The 25,236-nt window shown below is 40.0% G+C and overlaps 1 protein-coding gene across 1 annotated transcript in view; it reads right to left on the bottom strand.

The window, feature by feature from the left end:
• Nucleotides 1-25,236, bottom strand: part of LOC114052192 (dynein heavy chain 3, axonemal-like) — a 176,229-nt gene that overhangs the window by 107,773 nt on the left and 43,220 nt on the right. The window contains exons 16-20 of the mRNA XM_027874669.1: nt 12,869-13,022; nt 12,227-12,371; nt 9,403-9,614; nt 5,065-5,156; nt 120-234 (exon numbers count right to left, since the gene is read on the bottom strand). Of these exons, the coding sequence (XP_027730470.1) occupies nt 120-234; nt 5,065-5,156; nt 9,403-9,614; nt 12,227-12,371; nt 12,869-13,022 (718 nt within the window). The remainder of the gene's footprint in view (nt 1-119; nt 235-5,064; nt 5,157-9,402; nt 9,615-12,226; nt 12,372-12,868; nt 13,023-25,236) is intronic.

Below are 25,236 nucleotides of genomic sequence, written 5' to 3'. Positions count from 1 at the left end.
ATGTGCATTAATGTTCAAAACTTAGTAATAGAGTGATTGCAAATTGGTTCCCTTTCCCTTCTCTGCCTCCCCCAACATCTCTATAAAAACAGCATGGTCAGAATGTCTGACTAACTCACCGTGTCCCTGTATTTCGAAAAGTTAAAAACCATGTTGGCCCACTCGGATTTCATTTTATCCATGTTTTTCTCCAGGGAATATTCTTTACTGGCTGCTGCACTAATAGGTTCAAGTCTAAATGGAAAGAAGAAAAAGAAAACAACCCGGGAGAGGTATTTTAACACAGCTTTGAAGAAATTCAGAAAGCCCTTGGCCTTATTAACACTTTTTTTGACCCACCAGGGAGCACAAGCCCTCTACAGAAGCTATCAGGGTCATTGAAATGATGTATCTTCTGGCAGAGAAAATACGAGGCTCTGAAGAAATACCAGGTCTTGGGGCCATTTTCTATTTTTATTTCCTGCCCATTCACCCACAACCTGGTTTCTTTTAGGGTCTGTCTAATCTGCTGCAAACATTATCTGTCCCCTCTATACTATCCTTATCACTTATCTTTTATTACACTCATATGTGCTTAGAATTTACATTCTCCATAAGACTATAAGCTCTATGAGGTCAGGGAGTTTTTGTTGCTCTCCCTCCTGGCCTAGCAGTGTGTTCTGCACACAGTGTATATGTGGTGTTTAATTGGATTGAATTCAGTCACAGGGCCTATGTTTATTCTCAATTGCTTTAACCATATCCAATACCCCTTATCCACTTGTTGTTTTTCAGTCTTTTCAGTTGAGTCTGACTGTTCATGACCCCATTTGGGGTTTCCTTGGCAAAAATACTGCTGGTTTGCCATTTCCTTCTCCAGCTCATTTTACAGATAAGGAAACTGAGGCAAACAGGGTTAAGTAACTTGCCCAGGGTCATACAGCTAGTAAGTGTCTGAGGCCAGATTTGAACTCAGGTCTTCCTGATTCCAGGGCTGGTACTCTACCCACTGTACCACCTAGCTGCTCCCTCTTCACCCCCACCCCAGTCACTTACACATTTTAAAATGCTATCTACCTCCAGAGAAAGAACTGATGCAGTCTTAGTGCAGCTGGAAGTATAATTTTTTTTTACTTTCTTTATTTTTCTTCCCTTTTTTTGTGCAACACAGCTAATATGGAAATATGTTTTGCATGATTTCACATGTATAATTGATATCACATTTCTTGCCTTCTCAATGGGTGGGGGAGGAGTTAGAGGAGAGAAAGAATTCAGAACTCAAAAAAATTTTAAATGAATGTTAATAAATAAATAATAGGATTTTAAAAAGTTGCTCTTTTTTTTTCTTCCATTAACATTACTAAGAACAAATGATTTACTACTTTGGAATCTTTTGTTTTATAGAAGGAGGTGGGAACAGAACCAGATTCCTCAATCTTAAGCCTGAGTCTTGAGCTATGGAAATGGATACTTTGTGACTAAAAATGGAGACACAAAGGCTGAATTAAAAAAAAAAAATAAGACTGGGTCTCTCACCCAGGAAGTGCAGGAACTACTCATGAGACTGTCCCTATTACTGTTCAGCAAGAGAGCTTTGAGCTGCTCTGTCTCCACCTTGGGCTAATTCACCCTTCCTTCAGTAACCTGGTAACTCTCAGCTTCTAGGGATTCACCATATGAAATTCTTCATTTAGTCAGGACCCGCTTTAGCCCTACAGCAGCTGAGAACTCGTGAGCTTAAGAGAGCCACCAGCCTCAGCTTTCCTGTTAGCTGGGATTATAGGCTTGAGGGAATGTCTAGGGAGGGCTAAGAAAAGGGACAATTAATTTTCTGTTTCGATAAGGTCAAACAAATCATATTTCATAGAGAGCTAAAGCTGAATAGGATTGTAAGAGGTATATAGTACAATACCCTCATTTTACAGATGAGAAAATAGAGGCATAAGGATGATAAGAGAAGAAGTAACTTGGCCACGCTCAAAAAGCTAATTAATAGCAGACCTAGAACCAAAACTCATGTCTCCCAAATCCATATACAGCTGTTTCTTTAATATTACATTGCATCCCCAAACTTTGCTGGGAAAAAAAATAATCATTACTGTTTCTATAGCTCACATGGAATTATGAATGACAGGCACTAAGGTTCTAGGGTGGGACTTGGGATAACTGTTTTATGTCCAAAAACAGGAATATGAATTCTCAGTTATCCATAATACTAATGAATGGAATCAGGGGTGCAGAGAACCTCAAACAATCGCTAATCCAAAAGACATCATCAGATTTCCTTTTCTAATTATGGCTTACTGAGGCTAATACCAAAATGAGTTTTCATTCCCTGAGCACACTTGGATTAAGAAAGGGTGGCAGCCAGCTCAGCAGTGTGCTCAAAGCCAGAGAAAGCCAGTTTGGGATAAAAATGTCAGCACAAAGAATTAATAAGACAGATATTTCCCACACAGATAACTACATTAATTACATACAAATGAACAAAAGAAATCTTATGGGGAGGGTAGAAATGCTATCATTGCCTTTTTATTAAGGGAGAAAAAAGAATGCTCAGGGTTGAACTTTCCCAGTCTTTACATGTAGCAGAGGTTTAATGTTTGTTGACTTAGAAGACTTACAAACAATAATATAGTTAGCATTTATATAGCACTTTAAGGTTTGCAAAGTATTTTACATAGATTAACTCATTATCTGGTCCTCACAATAACCCCAAAGGCAGGTGTAATTATTAGTCTTATTTTTTGTTGTTGTTCAGTTGTTTTTTAGTTGTATTTGACTCTTCATGACCCTATTTGGGAGTTTTCCTGGCAAAGATACTGGTGTGGTTTGCCATTTCCTTCTCTAGCTCATATTACAGCTGAGTAATTGAGGTAATCAGGGTTAAATGCCCAGGGTCACACAACTAGTAAGTATATGAGGCAGGATTTGAACTCAGGTCCTCCTGACTCAAGGCCCAGCACTCTATCTACTATGCCACCTAGCTGCCCCAGCCTCATTTTACAAATGAGGAATCAGAGACTAAGAGAGTTGTTACTTGACCTACCCAGGCTCAAGATGTGAACTTAGGTCTTCATGAGGACAAGCCTGGCACTCTTGATATCACACCAAAGCCAGGGGTCCTGATTCTGAGACCACACACTTACCAGACCTGGCAAACCTATGAAACAGGCTAAATTCGCGTGCTCATAACCAAACTCTCTACCACCCCTTTTCCTCAAGCGCCCAGCGCCTCATTTTGCCGTAAGCCTCTCGCCATATTGAAGGCTGAAACTCCTAGGGTGACTCAGCAGCCAAACCTAGCAGCTTGGTGTCCCATTCTGTCAGGACCTGTTCTAGATGCATATGATAAAGGCTTTTAATGGGTTAGTCAAGTAACACAAATTATGCTAAAGTCTTACCCTCCCAGTTAGCAAAGTTCCTTTACCGACTGCTTTTCCAAAGGAGTCAATTATCCTGTAGACTCTTAAAGACCACTAAGGTTGGGAATTTCAAGTTCTATGACAGACACAGAGGTTGGGGGAAAAGAGGAAAACTTAGAGGGAGCAGATAATTTTAAGTAATACTCTGGGGAAGTGTAGGGTGATCCCTGAATCTGACTCCTAGGGCCACTGTCTGCAATTCACTTCCTAAATTTTCTGCCATTCATACCCTGAGTAATATGTAGTAGAAAAACCAAGGAGGTAACATGAGTTATGGGAAAAAGTCAGTATTTAAAAATAGCAGGTATAATAGGAACAAAATTGAACTTAACAGTCAGAAAGTTGAGTTTCAGATCCCATTTCAACCAGCTTCTCTGAATTCCCTCATTTTTAAAACGAGAATAATAACTAACCCATAGGGTTTTGTGGGATTCTGGACGCAAGACTTACATCAACTGATGCATGGTGAATAGAACCAGGAGAACAGCAGTATTGTTCTGAATGACATAACTATTCTCAACAATACAATACAATGATCCAAGACAATTCCAAAGGACTAATGATGAAGTATACTATCTGCCTCCAGAGAAAGAACTGATATTGATTGAATATGGATTGAAGCTCACTATTTTTCACTTTCTTTCTCTTATTTTTTTCTTTTATTCGAATCTCATTGTACAAAATGACTAATATGGAAATGTTTTCCATAATTGCACATGTATAACCTATATTGGATTGTTTACTGTCTCAGGGAAGGGAGAAGGAGGGAGAAAAAGAATTTCGAACTCAAAACTTTAAATAAAAATCTTAAAAAAAGATTCTGGATTACAAAATGCAATAGGATTTTGAATTTGGGAGTCAGAAAATAGGGTGCCAAACTAATTAGTAGCATATGACCTTGAGCCTCATATTCATCATTTATAAAATGGGAATAATAATTCCCCTACCCTACCTTATAGCTTTGTTGTAAGAAAAATGCTTCATAAACTCCCTCATGCTATATAAATTACTTCAGTTCAGTAAACATTTATTGATACCTACCATGTGCTAGGTACTGTTAGTCACAGTTAGTAACTAACACAGTTTGTCCCAAAGACAAAAACGAAATAGTCCCTGCTCTCAAGGAGTGTATATTCTTGGGCTGAGAGAATTGGAGGTCAGGACAACATTCAGAGATAAGTAAATTCTAAGACATTAGCCTCCCTAGTCTGCAGTTTCCTTATTTGCACAATGAAAGGAAGGATTGAACCAAATGATCTAGAAGGTTCTTTTCAACTCTAAATTCTATGATTTATTATTTCATTCCCTAAACAGGTGGCATGGGGTATTTGAAGGCAGAAGGGAAACTCAGAAATATCCCACTTTTCATTTTAAGGGATTTCCATTTTACTTGTTTTTTTTTGGGGGGGGGGGTGGTAATTGTTGTTCATTGTCTCACCTCAATTTCATAATTTCAATCATACCACATGCAGCTGGGAATTAATACTTTGTTAATACTAATGTTACAATGTGAGCCTTATTAAGAAATATGATGAAACTTTAAATGCAAAAAAAAAAAAAAGGAAAAGAAAAAGGAAAGGAAATGCATAGATATATGGCATCTCACAATTCTCTTTGGTCCATGAAAAAAATCATCTAAAGGAAGAGTTCAATCACTTACTTATCAATAAACTTGCTCATTCCAAATTCCAGCATGTTTAAAAGACAAGTTGTTTCATCTGGCTGTATTTCAGTCCCCACTATTTCACTGATCTAAAAGAGAGAAAGAAAATAGATCAGATTATAGTGACAAGAGCTAACAATGAACACTTCTTATAATACTTTCAAGACTTGCAGCACAAAACTCAGTCATGTGTGACTCTTCAGGACTCCATTCAGGGTTTTCTTGGCAAAGATACTGGAGGATTTTGCCATTTCCTTCTCCAACTCATTTTCCAGATGAGGAAACTGAGGTCAACAGGGTTATGTACCCAGGGTCACACAGCTAGTTGGTTGGTTGTTGTCCTTTCTTCTCAGAAAGGACCAAAATAACGTCACTATGTTGGGGTCAAGATACAGTGTGTCTGACTGTGGCTGATCAGACTAATATGAGCTCAGAAGGCTCTACCACAGGTCAGGCTCAGGACATTTGGAGTGGAGATATCTCTGAATTTGTGCCTAAATGCCTGAGGCCAGATTTGAACTCAGGAAGAGAGCATTTCTTATTCCTTATGTCTCATGTTAACCATCTCCAGGAATGTTAATTAACATGGATAAGGAGCTTTAAGATTTGCAAAGGGCTTTTTGGACATTATTGATTTGATCCTTATAACAACTGTGTGAGATAAATGCTTTTATCCCCGTTTTACAAATGAGGAAACTGAGGCTCAGAGGGATTAAGTGAATTGGTCACACATCTAATAAATGTCTGAAGCAGGATTGTTCGGTTATTGGCTCCAAGTCTGGGGTGGGCAACTTGAGGCTACATGTGGCCTTCTAGGTCCTTGGGTGTAGCCTTTTGACCGAGTCCAAGTTTTACAGAACAAATCCTTTTATTGTTCTACGACGTTTGGATTTGGCCTCGAGACTGCAGGTTCCCCACTCCTGCATTATACCATCTACGTCTTTTGTGTTTCTCAAACCAAAGGGGTCAGGTGGAAACAATATAATGACTTCCTTTAGTCACCTATGAAGCTTTCCTCTGCCCTGCTCCACTCCCAGACCAAATTCCTTCCTAGGACAAAGAGAAAAATTAAGCTAGAACTCACCCCCCTCACAATCTCAGCCCATCCTTGCTCTTTTGACAACCAGATGATGATAGCATCAAGGTCCTCACTAGAAATTCCCAAGCAGCCTTCTGTGTCATATCCCAAACACAGGGCATGAAGCCTTCCCACACTAGCAAGGGTCTGTACCAGGCGTGGGTTCAAGATAGTTATTATAGGAGGTAGCCAATCAGAGAGATTCTGTAGTTGGATGTCCAGCCCCCTTATTTTACAGATTTAAAAAACAACAACAACAACAAAAAACAGAAACCTAGAGAAGTTAAGTGACTTAAGATTATACAGGTAGTAAGCACCAGATGTGGGATCTGAATCTATGTCCTATGATATCAGAGTCAGTGCTTTTTCCACTTTTCAACATTTGTTGACTACTGTACCTACAGGAACGGTAGCTAGGCAGCACCATAGTACACAGAGTGCCAGGCCTGGAGTCAGAAGACTCATCTTCTGAGTTCAAAGCTGGCCTCAGACACTTATTAGCTGTGTGACCCTGGGTAAGTCACTTCACCCTGGTGGCCTCAGTTTCCTCACCAGTAAAATGAGCTAGAGAAGAAAATAGCAAACCATTTCAGTATTTTTGCCAAGAAAATCCCAAACGGGGTCACTGAGAATCAGACACGACAAACGACTGAACAATAAAAAATGTCTACAAGAAACTTATTTTAGAGGAAAACAACATGTGCCCAAATGATATATTTGAGCTATTAAAACTTAAAACTTGCATTAAGACTTTTGTGACACCCTGTACATCATCATCATTATCATCATCACCATAACTAATACTTATATAGCATGTACTATATGCCATGCACTGTGCTGATTGTGCAAAGTAAAATATATCCAAAGTAATTAGGGGAAAATGGTAGGGATGGGCAGGTGATTGGGGGAGGATTCATTTAGGAAATGACACGAACTGAGCTTCAGATGGAATTCTCACCTTTCCTACTAGAACCCTGTAGAGTTTTCACTCCATGAGAAAACCCAAGTGTCAACTTCTAAGCAAAATTGTTCTGTAATATTGTTCTCCTGAACTATGCAGCTAACACCGCCCATTTCTCTGCAGTACAACTTGATTTTATATATATATATATATATATATATACACATATATATACACACACATCTATATATGTATTTTATATACGTGAGAGAGATAGAAGGGAAGGGAAAGAGAGAGGGACAAAGTATAGATAGCACTGTGATTACAACCCCACCTATAAGATTGATGAATTAAATATAGCACTTGCTCTGGGCAAAATTATAAAGTATGCAGAATTTGTCTATGATGCCCTCCTTTCAGTGCCTTTTTCACTGCCTGCTCATCCCACCCTCCAGACATCCAGGTGGTCTATCAGGGAGAATATCAGTTCTCTCCTCCCCCATGTTCCTCAGTGTCAAACATTCCACCACTCTGTTTCATTCTGGTGGCTTAAGCACTTCTCTCTCTGGATCCCACTTTCACAATATAAGTACCCCTTGAAGGGGCACTGCATTGTTACTAACACCTTAGTTAGTGACCCAAGGCTTGTTGGTCTTATATTTTTTCACCTTCTAGGACAATGACATTTCCCTGGCTGTAACTCATCCCCTCAGGGCTAGGTTCTCTGAGCCTTACAGAGGAATAGTTAGCTAATCTGAGCAGCTAAAGCATTTTGATATACTTGGAAAAGTGTGGGGAGGTAGAGTCATGGGACTGCCTGTTTGTCTGTCTGCCTTCCTTCCTAGGTAATACATAATATATGTGCATTCTGACAGTGACCTTCAGGCCCAAATATCATCCCCATATTTGGGGATCCCCTATTATTGATTCCTATTATGGTGATTCCAGGTCAGACAAGAACAGAGGGTAAGTCATGGTGGTCTATTAGGATCCTTTTCAAGACCCTCAAATCACAGCACTATCAACACATAGGGTCAATCCTCCAGAATGATCTTTCAAAGGACTTTTTCTATCTAGCTCTTAGGGTCTATGATTCCACTAGCCACACAGTGAGATTTATTTCAGTCTGTTTTCACACCACACATCACCCTCACACTTGAGTATGTATAAAAATCCCAACTATTTTTAGGTGGAATATTTGTTATTTGTATTTATAGAACCCAAAGGTTGGAAGGAAAATCAAAAGAGGTTTTCCAATGGAGAGGGACAGTACTTAGGCCAACTCAAAAAGGTGGTTATCTGTACTCCTTTGTAAGAGCCTGGGCAGGTGCCTCAAGCCTAGGGAGTTAGGGCTACTCCCCTTCGTGGAGAGGTTTTCCTTTGCATTTAACTTAATCTCTTTCTGCTATTTAAACTTCTCATTCCCATGTTGGGTATTCTCTATATAGCCTTCATCTGACAGGCAGCTTGGTGTAGTGGACTGAGTGTGGAATATGGAGTCAGGAAAACTTGTGCTCAGATCTTGAGAAACATTTAGCAGGATGACTCTACCTGGGTCAGTCATTCCACCTCAGTTAGCCTCAGTTTCTTTGTGAGTAAAATGGGGATACTAATAGAATCCATTCTACAAAATTGTTGTGAAGAGTAAATGAGATAATATATAAGTAACATGCTTTGCAAATCTTAAAGTACACTATGTGGTACCTATTATTATACTATTATTATCATCTGTTTGGAAAAGGTGACAAGATCACCCATCAAACTAAATTATGGCCCTAGTCTAGCATAGAAGTTCTTAAACCTTTTGGTCTCAGGACCCCTTTACAATCTTGAAAATGACTGAAGACCCTTAAGAGCTTTTGTTTATGTGGATTATATTGATCAACCTTTATTATTTTAGGAATTAAAACATTATTATTATGAAAAGAGTTTAATATTTATGGACCCCTTGAAAGAGTCTTAGAAATACCTAGGCATCCCCAGACCACACTTTGAGAAGCATTGCTTCTATATAATCATCCCAGTTGGCAAAATTATGAAGCCCAGCCTGGTTGATTATTTGATGGTAGCTGTTACCATTGCTCTCCTTGCTTTTCCCATGATCACTGGGAATTGATAACAGGGACAGGGACATCATGGGCTATGGAAAATACCCTTGCTCATTACCTGCTTCATGATCACTTCTACCCAATCTCCTCCTATCCCATGATCTCAAAAAGCCTCAGTAAGAGAAAAAGGAACTCCTTTCTAAATAGTCTGAGGATCTGTGTTTCATAAGGCAGCAAGAATTTTAGAAATTAGCTTTAGGTTGATGGCAGGGATGTTACTGAATGTTTAGGAGGATTGTAGAAGGGACCTGCTTCCAGTGCCTGTCCTTTATCCCTTTATTGCAGGCGATAGCCAGGATAGGGAGATGCATCTTGAATTTGTCAATCTTGAATTTGACATTTTCGGCTACACGCTTGGGTCCAGGAAGGTCACTCAAAGTCTTGGTCAGTTTGTACATTGTCCTCCACATGTTGCCCACTTCTTCGGTGATTTCTTCAGCATTTAGTGTGTACAGAGGCCCTGCAAGAGTGGAGAAGGGGAGTTTCAGGTTATAGATATATACATATAGGGATAGAAGGAAGGGGAGTTTCAGGTTATAGAGACACAAGTCACATGTTGTAAACCCAAATTCTTTAACAATTCCTGCCTCAGAAAGAAACAATAATAACAAACATTTGCAGGGAATTCTCTTTACCAATGCAGGTCAGCCTCTTTTTCTGTAATTTGAAAGCCTTAGTTGTTTAGAGTATTGAGAAGTTAAGTAACTTGCACCAGGTCCACAAAGCCATTATGCGTCATAGGCAGGACTTGCCTCTGACTGGTTCTCTACCACTATACATGTTATTAAAATTCACAAAGCATCATATATCGTGTCATTTGAGTCCTGCAACAATCCTGTGATGTAGGTGTTACAGATATTATTATTCTCATTTCACAGATCAGGTTAAGTGACTCATAGTAAATATCAGGCAGAATTTCTGACTCCAATTACAGGACTCTATTAAAGTATTTTAATTTCCTGTTCAGCCATATTCTCCCTGTGCTTCAGCTATTCTTTAGTGGCACAGAAAATCAAGTCATCAATCAATAAACATTTATTAAGCATTAATTATTATCTAGGCATTGTGCTTAATGTCAGGAATACAAAGAGGCAAAACACAATCCTAGCCTAAGAAGTCTACAATCTAATGGAAAAGGTGTGTAAATCCTTTCCAATTTTAAGGGAGAAGTATTATTGAGTAGCTGATGATTTTCAGTGCTGCCAATGATTAAAGCAGCAACCAAAAGGTGTCTTAGTCACAAGGAATTATTACCCTCCAACCATGAAGAATCTGACTCAGTTATCACATTCCCTCAAGTTTCATTGTCTCAACTCTGTAGATATGGAGACTGAGGCACCAACAGATAAAGTGATCTGCCCCAGGTCGTACAGTGAATGCAAGTGAGTGAACAGGCTAGGAAAAAACCCTCAGCCTCTTAGTCCCAGGCTCTTTATGCTGGCTGCAGAGCCACCATCTGAGGTTGGGTGGTGTTAACAAGAACCGTGAAATGATGTCCTCATAGAGATGGAAATAGTTATGCCTAGAATGGTTGTTGCAAAGTGACAGTGTGTTCATTTTATTCTGTCTGTCTGCCATATCTGCCAGAGCAGTGATGGCCCCATTCTGGATAATGTTTGCTTCTAAAGGAGAAGGCATCAGATAATAGGAGCTTGAATAATAGCTGTGCTAAAACACAACTAATTCAGCCTATAATGAAATGAAGGGTTGGATTAAAGCAGTGGTTCTTGACCTCTCTTGTTGTCAAGGACCCCTTTGACAGTCTGGTAAAGCCCATGGCCCCTTCTCAGGGTAATGTCTTTAAATAATTGGAGGAAATGCTAAATTTCAGTTAGAGGTGAGTAAAAATAAAGATATATGTTCATGGACCCCTCCAAATCTATCTACAGAAACTCTCCCAGGCTCAGAACCCCCAGACTGGATGATCTCTAAGATTCCTTTCAACTCCCTCAGAGGGTTGAGAAGGAAGGTGGGATATCCATGAACCTTTAATCACATCTGTGTGACAGGAATCTTGAAGAGAAAGAATAGGTGCCAATGGGTCTGAATAGACCCAGTAGGACTCTTGGTCAGAGTGAAATTGACTCACAAACAACCCTATTTATAACTCTTACCGGAAGTGATGGCCTTAAGGATGGGGTTTTGGTTGGGGAAATGTGTCTAACTGGGGTGTGGGGAGTTTACAGGCTGATTCTATGTATGGAAGTTAAGCATAATGGAGTGTGATATAGCGGAGAGAACAAGTGGCAAGAAAGCCCTGGGCTAAGATTCTGACTCAGACACTCGTCAAGTCACTTAAATTTCAGTTTCTTCATCTGTACAATAGGAAGGGGAAATTTATGACATTTACCAGGTGTTATAGTGGATATGAATAGAATATTAGACTTGAGGTCAGAAAGACCTGAGTTCAGACACTTATTAGCTGTGTGACCTTGAGCAAGTCACTTAATATCTCTTGGTCTCTGTTTCCTCACCTGTAAAATGAGGATAACAATAGCACTTAGATGAAGGGTAGTTGTGAGGATCAAATGAGATAATATATGTAAAGCATTCTGCAAATTTTAAAGTTATATAAAAAATACCAGTGATTATTATGGAATGAATGTAGAATTTGAAGCCAGAGGTCCTGGGTTCAAATCCAGATCTACTGCCTGCTACCTGTGTGACCTTGGACAATTCATGTCTTGTCTTTGATACTCAGTTTCCTCATCTATAGAAATGAGTGGATTAGAATAGATGAAGTCTAAGAGATCTCTAACTCTAAATACTATGATCCCAAATTTGTGTTTGTATATTATAGCAAGAGTTGATGGAATAGCTCTCCTTTCTGAAGGATCAGGCTGAAGTAGTTACTCTAATTTGTGATACCCTGGAAATAGTCCTGCTCTTCCCACCTTAGTGTCTCCATCTCGGTTTCTATTTCTTACTTTCTGTGTGTGTGTGTGTGTGTGTGTGTGTGTATGTGGGTCTGTCAGTCTGTCTGTCTCCACCCCCCCTTTTCTTCTCCCCCTCTCTTCTTATCTTCCAGATCTGTCCAGTTTGGCATCACTTGCCCCAGACCATTCTCCTCACCATTCATCCACTCTTCTGATTTGGTGAAGAAGTTGTAAGCTGTCATCCAGAGCTGCTCAAAAGGCACTTTGTTGGTCATCACCACCTGCAGAATGGGGAACTTACTCTTCTCCTTTTCTAACAGCTCCTCCTCTCTGTTGATTGCCTGTGAAAAGCAAACAGCATAATCAGCCATCTGACCATCAATGCCCTCTGCCAGACACCTAAATCACCTGGTCCTGCCACAGCCCAGAGGCTTTCTAGTGACTGGGAGCTCTGAGATCCACATTTAAATCCCCAGTCTCTCACTTTCCCTCTTCCACATTGTGACTCAGTCATAGAGAGCCTAGATCTAGAGTTGGAAGAGTAACTAAGGTCATCTCATCCAATCCCCTCATGTTACAGATGAGGAAATTGAGGCCCAGAGAGGTTAAGGGGCTTATCTAAAGTCACAAAGGTAGTAAGCATCATATGTACTCTCCAACCCTCCTTGAGACAGAGTCACAATTCTGACTTTTAGTCATGACATTCATAGGTACCAGAAAATGCAAGAAGTCGTTTAACTGGTTCTGAGTTGCAAGTAGTGATATCTATGCGAGCAACAAAGAGCCTCAGGTCTTTTTCACCCAGTGCCCTTCCCTCCCACAACCCAGAATCACAAACCTCAAATTCCACTAGTGCTGTTTCCAGGTTTTTAGTCAAATCATTAAGTTTTTCAACATTGTTCTTCATTTCCTCCATGTTTACCACTTCTTTCTTTCTAAAGCTCTCCACTTCCTTGAAGTAATTCTCAAGTCTCCCCTCAAATTCGGCACACCTGATTCAAAGACAGCTCCAGTCATCTAATGAGTTTCAGTTGGGTCCATTTGCAATGGATAGTAGCTATGGGGAGCCCTTCCACAGTCTGGCCTGGCGAAAATTTAGTTCCGGGGAGCCACTTGATATTTTGAAAGAGATAACTGCAAAGGGGTATAATTTAAAGAGCTTTGAAGTAGGAAATCAGGAGGCCCAGATAATGTGGCCATGCCCACCACTGACTCGCTGTGACCTTGGGTAAGTGACTTACCATGTGTTTTGGTTTCTCAATCAGTAAAATGTGGCTTAATTCTCTCCCAGTATTATTGTGAAGATAAAATGAGGTAATTTGTGTTTAATCAATGTGATAAATATAAAGCTATATGGAAATGTAGAGAGATAATGTGGCAAAATGGATAGAGAGTCATTCTTGGAGTGGGGAAGACCAGGGTTTAGCAGCTACCTCTGGCACACACAGGCTGGGTGACCTTCTCAGTGTCCTAGGACAGTAGTGTCAAACTCAGATAGAAACAGGGTCACTAAACCTTATATAAGGATCCCTGCAGACTGCTTAGACAGACTTAGAAAACTACTTAATAACATTAACTGTATTCTATTGTGGGCAGCTAGATGGTACAGTGGATAGAGTGCCAGGCCTGTAGTCAGGAAGACTCATCTTCCTTCCCAAGTTCAAATCTGACCTTAGACACTGGCCGTGTGACCCTGGATAAGTCACTTTACCCTGTTTGCCTCCATTTTTTCATCTGTAAAATATGCTGGAAATGGAAAACTACTCTAGTCAAAAAAACCCCAAATGGGGTCACAACTGAAATGACCGAACAAAGCAAAAATGTTCTCTTGTATTTTTATTTATTTTGTTAAATATTTCCCAGTTTATCTTAATCTGGTTCTGGCTGCCCTCAGGAGTACTGTGAGTCCCAGTCCAATTTGATATCTCTGTTCTAGATCCCATTGTATGGCTATAAGTTGCAAAAACATGCTGACCTGTACTGGTGCAGGGAGTTTCCTCATATGAGAAGGATCCCTGTACCAGTGAAATCTCAGGTCTAGTCTCTGTACTTGTCTAAATATAATGAATTGTATTATGTATCTGTAAATCCAACATTCTTGAAGACCAAGCATAATCTCCTTTAGGTTTCAGTCTGCAGACCAATATTGAAAGAAGGGATGGGAATAAACACTTATATAGTGCCTGTGAGGGAAGTGCTATTATTATTCCCATTTTATAGTGGGAAAATTGAGGCAAACCGGTCAAGTGAATTGCCCTGGATCACACAGCTTGTGTGCTTGTGGTCCCACTTGAACTCATGTCTTCCTGCCTCCAGACCCAGTACTTATTCCTCTGCACCACTTAGATGCAACTAGAACCATGATTAATTTCCTATAAAGCTGGTGGACCTATTAAATAGCATTTTCTATCTTCCTGCTGAAAGTCATCATTTCAAATCAAGAAATTTTCAGCTCGGGAATGATTTTTAATTTGGGTCAAAATCAATGTCCCCAAAATAACTGGCATGGCAAATTCTGAGTTCTGACCCAGTGTGGTTCTCCTTGACCTTACTCTGAACCCCAGTTTCCTAATCTGTAAAATGGGATCAGTGAAACGTATACTATCTACTTCATAGGACTGGTGAGGTTCAAAGGAGACTACAGGTTACATATTACCTCAGTTTCCTCATCCTTGAAATGGTATTAATAACAACAATTCTGGCTATTTCCTAAGGTTTTTGTGAGGATCAAGTGAGATTATGTATATAAAGTACTATATTAAATGTAATCTATGTTTATTGTGAGCAACAAGGTGGCACAGTGGATAGAGTGCCAGGCCAGGAGTCAGGAAGACCTGAGTTCAAATCTGGCTCAGATATTTACTAGCTGTGTGACCCTGGGCAAGTCACTTTACCCTGTTTGCCTCAGTTCCTCATCTATAAAATGAGCTGGAGGAGGAAATGGCAAACCACTCCAGTATCTTTACCAAGAAAACCCCAAATGAGGTCACAAAGAGTCCAACGTGACCGAACAACATATGTATTGTCAGTCAACAAGCATTTATTAGGAATTTACTATGTGCCAGGCACATAGTAAATTCATCCTGATTATCCTATTTACTCCATTCATCCTGATGATCTTAAATGAGAAATAATTCTAGGGAAATTTCTTATTGTGCTTCTAGGACCAGAGCACACCACAGGGATTTATGCCCATAGCCCTATGGCAAAAGAGCTGGGCACATCTCCGACCCGTCAAACTTCCTCAAATTCTGACAAGTAGGCTTCAATCTTTAGGAACACACCCCTGACAAGTATGCTTAGATCCCAAGCACAACAAATCCCACAGATGACTGAGTCCCATGCAGGGAGTGGTGTTAGGATACAGACTCTGGCCTCCTGAGAAACATGGCTGCAACTTTTAATACCCATCTAGCTGTGAACTATTTTCTTATCATTGCTGCTTCTGAGTGCTTTTCAGTATTCAATTCAATTCAGTATAAAAGTATACATGCCTATAATGAGCAAGGCATTGTGTTAGGCCTTAGGGATTCAAAGATAAGAAAGGAAACCGTTCATTCATAGATCTTGAGCTGGAAGGATCCTCAGAGGCCTAGATCTAGAACCCCTCGCTTTTGACAGATGACAAAATGGAAGCCTAGGGAAGTTAGGAGATTTTTCCAAGGCTATGAAGGTTTAAATGGGAGAGCTGGATGGGGTTTGAACTTGGGTTCTTTTGCTCTGGGACTTCTTTCACTGTCTCACATTCCCTCCACGTTCTGTTCTCAAGGAGTTCATGTTCTATGAGATGGCATACAATAGGAACACAGATAAATATAATGGGGGGGATGGGGATAATAGGCAGCTCGGTAGTGCAGTGGATAGAATTTGAGGCCTGGAGTCAGGGAGACTCATTATTCTGAATTTAAATCTGGCCTCAGATACAAGATGTGTGACCCTGGGCAAATCACTTCACCCTGTTTGCCTCAGTTTCCTCATTTGTAAAATGAGTTGGAAAAGAAAATGGAGAACTGCTCCAGTATCTTTGCCAAGAAAACCCCCCAACTGAAAAAAATGACTGAATTACAGCAACAGGGAATGATAAGGACAAAAGAAAGATCCTAAATGATTCAGGAATATTTGAATCCTGGAGAAGGCACCTGAGGTGAGGATTCAAAGAAGATAAGAAACCTGAAAGGTAAAGGTGGAGAGGGAATTCATTCTAGTCATTGGAAGTATGTAAATTCGTAGAAAGAGGAGAAGTTCTATGGAGTTTGGGGAACTTTAGTTGAAATGAACTTTAGCATGAATAAAGGAGAGTGATATGAACTAGGTCTAGAGAAGTAGGTTGGTATCAGACTGTAGAAGGACTTAAATGTCAAAATACGGAGTTTGTATTTTTTTTTTAAATAGGCAATATGGAACCATAGGAGACGTTGAGTAGGGGAGTGACTATGCCTTAGGAAGATTTTTTTTTTTGGCAGCTACGTAGGTAAAGGAAGGAAAATCTGTCTATCAATACCAATATTTTCCTGTTCATGCTAGATGGTTAAGAATCAAAACTAGGAAAAACTAAAATTATAGATCGTCCAAAAGACAATGAAGAAAAACATGGGGGAGTCTATATACAATAAACTGGAGTACATGACCAGCATAGAACTGTCCATAATATGGGACACACAAAAAAAAATAATTAAAAAGATTTACAGAAAAGGATATCAGATGTATAGCCTATATGCTGCATTGAGACCTTTATAATGTTGAACCATACTCTGATAGACTCCCAGTTTCTATGGAAAACTTACAGGCAACATAAACATGAATCACACAAGACGAGGAGGCATGAGTAGCTTGAATCTGTATCATTGGAGGGAACAGTCTCAGAAGAGATCAACAATCCGTTGATGTATTGAAGATAGATGAAATGGAGAATAGCAAGAATGGAGACAGGGAGATCCATTTTACAATAGTCAAGATATGGGATACTGTGGTTTTAAATGGAAGATATGGCAGTACAAAAAGAGCTGTTGTGGAGGTAGGGTCTATAGGACCTGAGGATTGACTAAATATGCCTGGTAAGAGTGAAGAAAAGATCAAGATGAGTCTAAGGTTATGAACTTGAGTGACTAGGAGGATAGTGGTACCCTTTACAGAAATAGTGACATTTGGAGGAGGGGCAGAGTTAGAGGAAAAGGTGATGAATTCCATTTTGGGTATGGTGAATTTGTGGTACTGGTAAGATATCTGGGGGAAATGACCACTGGTATTCAGAGAACTAGGACTAGAGTTCAGGAGACGGATTAGGGCTGTATATAAAGATTTGGGAGTCATTTCTGTAGGGATAATGGAAGCCATGAAGGATAATGAGATCACCAAGGGACAGTGTGACCAGAGAAAGGAAGAACAGAGGCAGGACAGAACCTCTCCTACTTGGGGGATGAGAGACGGATGATGATACAGCAAAAGAGAATGAGAAGAGACAGCCAGGCAAATAGGAAAACCATGAGAGAATTGTGTAATGGAAGCTAAAGAGTATAAATGTTCAGAAGGAGGGGGTCTAGACTATTAAATGACAATTGTTCTGGATAATAATAATAGTAATCCTAACAACAGTTAGCATTTATATAACACCTTAAAGTTTGCAAAGTGCTTTACAAATATTATTTCATTTGATCTTCATAACTACCCTGTCAAGCAGGTGCTATTATCTCCACTTAACAGATGAAGAAACTGAAACAGATAGGTTAAGTGTCTTTCCCAGGGTCACATTGCTAGTAGTGTTTGAATTCAGGTCTTCAGAACTCCAGGTCTGTTGCTCTATCCATTGTTATCACCTAGCTGCCTCATATGAATGTAATGGAGTATCATTGTATGATAAGAAATAATGAAAGAGACAAATTGGGAAAAACTTGGGAAGATTTGTATTAATCTTAACAGGTAACATTTTTATAGACTTTTATGTGTCAGGCACTGTGCTAAGTGCTTTACAAATATTATCTCAATTGATCCTCACAACAGCCCTTTGAGGTAGTGCTATTATTACCTCCCCCCACTTTCATAGAAGAAGAAATTGAGGCAAACAGAGGTTAAGTGACTTGCCCAAAGACATTCATGTAGCTAGTAAATATCTAAGGCTAGATTGGAGCTCAGGTTTCAGCTGCAGGAAGGCTACAACAATGTAAAGGAAACAGATTTATGAAATGACCAACCGTGACTTCAGAAAAACAATGATGAAAGGTGTTTCTCATCTCTTGAAGAGACGTAATGGATTGTAGATGCAGAATGAAACATACATTTTCATACGTATCTGATGTGTGGATTTGCTTTATTTGACTATGTGTATTTGTTACAAGGTAGGGCTTTTTATTGGTGGGGGGAGGGAGAAGGGTGGTGGGGAAGGGGGAGGTAATGATGTTATAAGAAAAAAAGGCGAAGTAAAAAATATCAATGAAGGATTTTTTAAGTGCACCAAAGAAATCATAAGGAAATCCAGAGAGACATAGACAAGCAGGACAATTTTGGAACTACTATGATGAATTTGTCACATACTTAAAAAAAGAAAAGACCAACTGTACACTATAGAGATTTGTTGTTTCACAAGTAACCCTTTTTCTTTTGTAATACAGAAATGTTCATGGTTCGTCAGATCTGTCCAAGTTGTAAACTGATTCCAGAGCAGATAGGTTAGATTAGACACAGACTGACCATGGTTGGTTGCTGCGGGTCACATGACAAACAGGCCCAGGTGCAGTGGCAACCCTACATTTTTTGAGGGCTGCCCAAAATCTTTTGGTACAGACCTGATGTTTATTAATGATTGTTTAGTTCAGAATAACAAAAAAATCCTAAAAAGAAAGATCATTGAAAACCCTTTGAGAAAGCAGTTTCATTGCAGTGGAAATATCAATAGTCAGATTACTAAGAACTGAGGAGTGAGTAGGAGGTGAATAAGCAGAGTATATAGAATGACCCTTTTGAGGAGTTTGGCATCGAAAGTTGTAGCCCATGGCTCAGGGAGTCCCAGTGGGGAAGGTGTTGTACTTAAAGGGACCCAGATCCATCCTAGGGCATTTGACCCCAAAGAGGGCCAAGATTTCCCTCTGGCTGTACCTTTACCTGGATTTCTGTCAGTCAATAATTTAAGCACCTACTATATGTGCCAGGCACTGTGCTGAGTGCTAAGAATACAAAAAGAGGCAAAAGACAGTCCCTGTCTTCAAGGAGCTCACAATCTAATGATTTTTCCAGGAAAATCTCTACCACAAAGGATAGGTATGGATCCTGTCTAGGGTTTCCCCAAAAGTTGGAAACAAGAATTCAGTGTACAGTGTGGGCATGAAATATGGGACAGTTTTTATTGCACCCCACACAAAATTCAAGATACTAAAAGGCATGAATGAACAAATATAGGAAGCATAAAATGTTCACTTAGCTAATTATACTCATTATATCCCTCCTGGAAGGCAAAGTCCCTTTGTAGAATTGGAAATAGATATTTCACATTCACTTCTAGCATTGTCTAAGCAACCCATAACAACCACTGCAAGTTTGGCTAATTTTAATCTCCCACCCAGCTAGTGTAAGGCTTTCTTTAATCCTTCAGGCATAGAACTGACTTCCTGTTGTTCCTTTTCTCCTCTGAGAAGTATGTTGTTAAGGAAATCCTCTCTTGCTGGGTGGCCAGCACTTGCTCTCCAGCTCAAGAACTCTCTACCCAGGAGATAACTCGTAAGACTGGGAATGTCCCAGACTCCCAAGAATGAGAGAGAAATCCCTTCCATCCCACCTTTGATGAATTCTAGTCTAGGAACCCAAGAGAAAGAGAGAAAAAGAGTGGAGCCTTACTCATAGAGATTATAGAGAGAGGGGAGGTTTTGTAAGCATAGACCATCTCCCTTGATTCACAGTTGTCAATCATCTTAAAGGGAGCTCCAGTGACTGTGGGGACCAACCAAGAGTTCTCTGCGTCATTTCAGCAAGGCCTTCTTGATAATCCCTGCTACAAAATGGAGGAAAAATATAGGATGACAGCTTAATGGTATGGTAGGGTCAAAAGCAGGTATTTTAAAGATAGAAGACATATGAAAGGAGGCAGTAGATAGGTGAGAGAGAGAGAGAGAGGTTATTTATAAGGCAAACACCTAAAGAGTATAAGTAAAGTGTTTAGTTTTGATAAAGAAAACAGATGATGTAAAGCAGTTTTGAGGGATGAAGTAGGGGGGATGTTGGAGCTAACAAAGGGTAGATTTGATTTTCTCAATAAAGCAGGGAGTTAAATCATCTGAGAAAAATGGGGTAGCGGCTTGAAGAGAGAGAAGTTTGGAACAATTGCTTCAGGGGGTGATAGAGAATCAGGGATGAATAAAAGGATTGCGGTGCATCACTGAGGACGCAGTTGAAGTCAGAGACCCTGAATTTGTTATGAAATACAACAATGTTATTGTATGACTTTCTCTTTGTTCAGAGGCATGGAAGCAGGAGGGAAGAAGGCAGGTAGCAGGGATGGCTTGAGGTTGAATAGAGGTAGGGCATGAACACTGGAAGGACAATGGAAGAGAGAACAATGGAAGGAGAAAGTTATTCAAAGGTGAAATATTATGCTCTGGTGAAGTGCTTAAGTATAGGGTCAAGATAACGATGGGAAGAAAATAAGGCCAAAACTGGAGTAAAGGGCTAGAATAACAGAGAGGGATAAAGGAGTTGGAAGTGAAAATGGAACACATGTTTAAGAAGAATGAGGCAAAGAGAGACGAAAGGACAAGAGATTATGATCAGAGAGGAGAATTTCTAACTTCAAGATCATTCTAAGTTCAAGATCATTGAGTAGACACCATTTTGAGTGGTAGTAAGGTCTAAAGTATGCCCACTTCTGCCCATGGCTGAGATACGGTCAAGATATAAGTCAATGAGAATGAAGAGATTGATGAATTAGGAAGATATTCAAAAAAAACATCAGTATGCATATTGGAATCATCAAAGAGGAAAAGGGATTGGGACAGAGTGAGACTTTAAGCTACTTACTGAAGGAAGGAAGGAAAATGAGCTAGAAATGAGAAGATGATGGTAACTCAGACAAGGTAACACACACACTTGGAATACACTTCAAAGTTAGAGGAAGTGATGAATAATGGTGGGAGGAGTGTTCTTTTGGCTTAACAAGTTGCTTCAGGGAAAAGCCAGTTTATGGGAGACAGAAATTGGAAAGATTGTTAGAAAAAGGATGTAAGTGAGCTTATTAGCAGCATAGCAGGTGTTCCAGAAAGTGCAGTGAAAGAGGAGGGCAGAAGAGAACAAAGACTGAGGAAGGGCAGGGCTGAATTGGATATGGTGAGTTAGCAGAGAAAGAGCTTTTCATCTGGGCAGATAGCAAATGAATCATAGAGATCAATCAGGGAAGCTAGAGGTAAGCATCTGTGAGCCATTGACATACCAAGCACAGTGAAGTTTGTGGACACAGTTGGCCTTCAGGCTCTAATTAAGAATGGTTAAGATCCTGAGAATCATTGCCCTTTACCCTCTCTCCAAGGCTGTTTCAGGGGAAGGTTAAATTTAGACCATTGGCAGAATAGCAAGTAATGGAACGTTCAGAGAGCACCCTCCCTGAGGTCAAACAACTCTCTTGTATGGATTATATCCTCCATCTATGTATGCCTTCCTGGGAAGAAAGAGGAGAGAGGAAATAGACTATTTTTCCTATTTCAAGTCATCACATATTTGTGAGTGCTTATTATTTAGCAAGCTTCCATTGTGTCTGTGCTGACCGATCTTAGCTAAGTGTCTGTTGCTGTGGAGTTAGCTTTCTGTATTGTATTAAAAGTGTATTTTGTTTTGGTTGCTCCTGACCACCACCCTACCCCTTCTAGTCAGTACAATAAGTTTATAAGTAGACGGCGTAAAGGGGCAATAGCAGGAAATAAGATTGCAAAGAGGAAGTCATGTATAAACTGTCCTAAAGATCAAAGGAGCATAATTTACAAATTGTATTGTATGTACATATACACACACATATATATGTGTGTGTGTGTGTGTGTGTGTGTGTATATCTACATCTATCTATCTATCTATCTATCTATCTATCTATCTATGAGGCAATCAGGGTCAAGTGACTTGCACAGGGTCACACAGCTAGTAAGTGACAAGATAATTGTATTTACTTTTTCTCATGCCAAACCTGTGCCTACCTTCTCTTGTATATGCCTTGAAGTGCCTAATATAATGTTGGACACATAAGTAAGTCCCTGAACAAATCTGAGGCCAGATTTGAACTCAGGTCCTTTTGACTCCAGGGCCAGTACTCTATCCACTATGCCACTAGCTGCCCTCATTCCTGGAAAACATGTGGTTTTTCCATGAGTTTCATTTTCAAAAGGCAAGACTTGAAGTTGAGAAGATCTGAGTTTAAATCCTAGAAGAATACAAAAGAAGTAGAAAATGTGGCCCCAGACTTCAACAAGCTTATAACATTGGAAAGATGGCATTTTTACATGAAACATCTAGAGAACAGTAAAAAGTAATAGTTAATTACAGTTAGGTGGCCCAGCAGATAAGAGTGCTGTGTTTGGAGTCAAGAAGACTTGAGTTTAAATCCAGCTTCAGACACTTTAGTTTTGTGACCCTGGGCAAGTCATTGAACCTCTGTTTACCTTAGTTTCCTCATCTGTAAAATGGGGATGATCATATTAGCACCTACTTCATAGGGTTATTGTGAGGATCAAGTGAGATAATATTTGCAAGGCACTTATAGTAGGCACTATATAAATGTTAACTATTATTATTATGATTAATGCAGTACATTCCCGTATCTGGAATGTCCTTCCCCTTTTAGTATGCTGGGCTTTCTTCAAGGTCCTGCTCAGGTATTACCTCCTATAGGAAACCTTTCCTGATCCTCTTAGCTTCTTCCCCTTCTCAAATTCTTATTTAACTAGACAAATGTTTCCCTGTCCCCCCCAATTCAATGTAAACTCCTCAAGGGGAGGGTTGTGTCTTTATCCTTAGCACTTTTGTGCTAAGGCACAAAATCTTGAAATTATGTGATGCTTAATTGTTGAATGAATGGATCAATGTGGTACAAGCTAGAATTTTATAGGGACCCATAGGAAGAAAAGATAATCACAAGGTAGGGCAGAATCCTGGAGTTTCAGAATTGGAAGATACCTTAAAGACCTAATCCAATCTCCTCATTTAGGAAAGTAAGGCCTATAGAGGTTAAGTGACTTACTTAAGTTCACACAACTAAGTTGTTGTTCACCCTTCATTTTTGAAGAGAACTAAAGGCATCATGGGTGATGTCTTGATTTCCCAGTGAATTGGATTAAAGTGAGGCAGAGTTGCACAAAGTTGTCAGCCTCACTCTCTCTTCCAAAGTCATTGAAGTCCAGTAGGAAGACAAAAGTCAGGATGACTGGCAATGGCCCAGGATGCAGTGGATGACCTTGGCGTCTTCAATATCTGACCAAGCTCTAAGCTAAGGAATGACAATGACTAGATTAAAAAAGACCTAAGTCTCTTGATTTCTGAACAGATGCTTTTCTGTTATAATGTGTGACAGTCAGGAAAGTCTTCTTGGAAAAGGGGAGTGGGGGGCCGGGGGTAGGGGTGGTTGGACCTTAAAGGAAGTATTATCAGGCTTTATTTTGTTTTCATAAAACATAGAGGCATAATATGCACTATCGATACAGAGCTGACCCTGAAGACTGAGTTCAAATCTTGCCCCAAGGCATTCTGGCTGTGTGACCCTGGTCAAGTCACTTAACCCATTTGCCTCAGTTTCCTAATCTGTAAAATGGGAATAAGAATAGCACCTACCTCCCAGGATTGTTGTGAAGATAAACTGAGATAATATTTGTAAAGCACTTAACACAGTGCCTGGCACATAGTGATATATAATTTTTTTGGTTGATAAGTCGTGTCTGACTCTTCATTACCCCATTTGGGGTTTTCTTAGCAAAGATATTGGAGTAGTTTGCATTTCCTTCTCCAGTTCATTTTACAGATGAGGAAACTGAGGCAAACAGGGTTAAGCGACTTGCCCAAGGTCACATAGCTAGTAAGTATCTGATGTCACATTTGAACTCAGGTTCTTTTGACTCCAGGGCCAGCGCTTGATCCACTGTGTCACCTAGCTGCCCCATAGAAATGTTAGCTATCGTTATTATTTTGTTGCTGTTGTTATTTCCTCACTGGAGAGTTCCCTATACTAATGACATTACAGGTCCAGTACCTGTCCTTTGCTTTCATGGTAGGTTAAAGCATTCATTCCAAGCCACGGCGAAGGCAATAGTGGGAGTAAGACCAAGCCTTATCAACATCCAGTCCTCTGCTGACCTCTACTGTACAGAAGCTAACATAGACTGAAGGGTGAAATTAAGCAAAGTAAAATCCAAAGGGCGTCATCAACATCACTGATGGCTAAAGAGCTGTTGGGCTCTGGAAATAGGAGTCCATATAGGAGCCAGGAAGGAGTTGGAGATGGAAGAAAGAAAAGATAATTTCCTCCTTCCTTAGGACACAGGGCTTGACAAAGTAACGACTACACAGAGACACAAAAGAAGCTGGCGAATGAAATTCTGCAACAGATGAAGTTTGTCTTTTGTACTCTCCTATCTCCCAAGGATCCCTCTCGTCACATAGCCTATACGGCTTCTTGCTGCCCCGAGCCCCTCATAGGTGGGTCTATATCTCTCCTCAGTGCTGCCCAATTTCAGCCAACTTGTTGGTTAGCTGGCCTTTCCTTAGTCTGGGAATTGTAAGTTAAAGACAACGACTCTCATGAGATACCTGGGGATGGTATTTAATTTTTCACCTGTATCAATCATAACCTCCTCATGTGTAAGTTCTTTTGGCTTCACCATCATAGTTCCTAGAACAACATCGGGAACATGTAAGTTAATCGTTGTTGTTCCATTGTTTTTCAGTCGTCACAACTCTTCTGGACCCCATTTGGGGTTTTCATGGCAAAGATATTGGAGTGGTTTTGTCATTTCCTTCTCCATCTCATTTTTACAGATTAGGAAACTGAGGCAAACGGGGGTAAGCAATTTGCTCGGGGTCACACAGCTAAGAAGTGTCTGAGGTCAAATTTGAACTCCATTCCTCCTGATGCCAGGGCTGGCATTCTATCCACTTGTGCCACCTCGTTGTCAAAAGGTCCTTAATAACTACTTGTTGAATGAATAAGACCGATTTTGGCACAAGTTTCTGAATCCACTGCAGAATCAAGCAATT

This window comes from Vombatus ursinus, unplaced genomic scaffold (genome assembly GCF_900497805.2).
Source record: "Vombatus ursinus unplaced genomic scaffold, bare-nosed wombat genome assembly UNPS02014807.1, whole genome shotgun sequence".
Classification (NCBI taxonomy): Eukaryota; Metazoa; Chordata; class Mammalia; order Diprotodontia; family Vombatidae; genus Vombatus; species Vombatus ursinus.
Note: the sequence above shows the minus strand (reverse complement) of the source record. Positions and strands in the feature narration are given on the sequence as shown.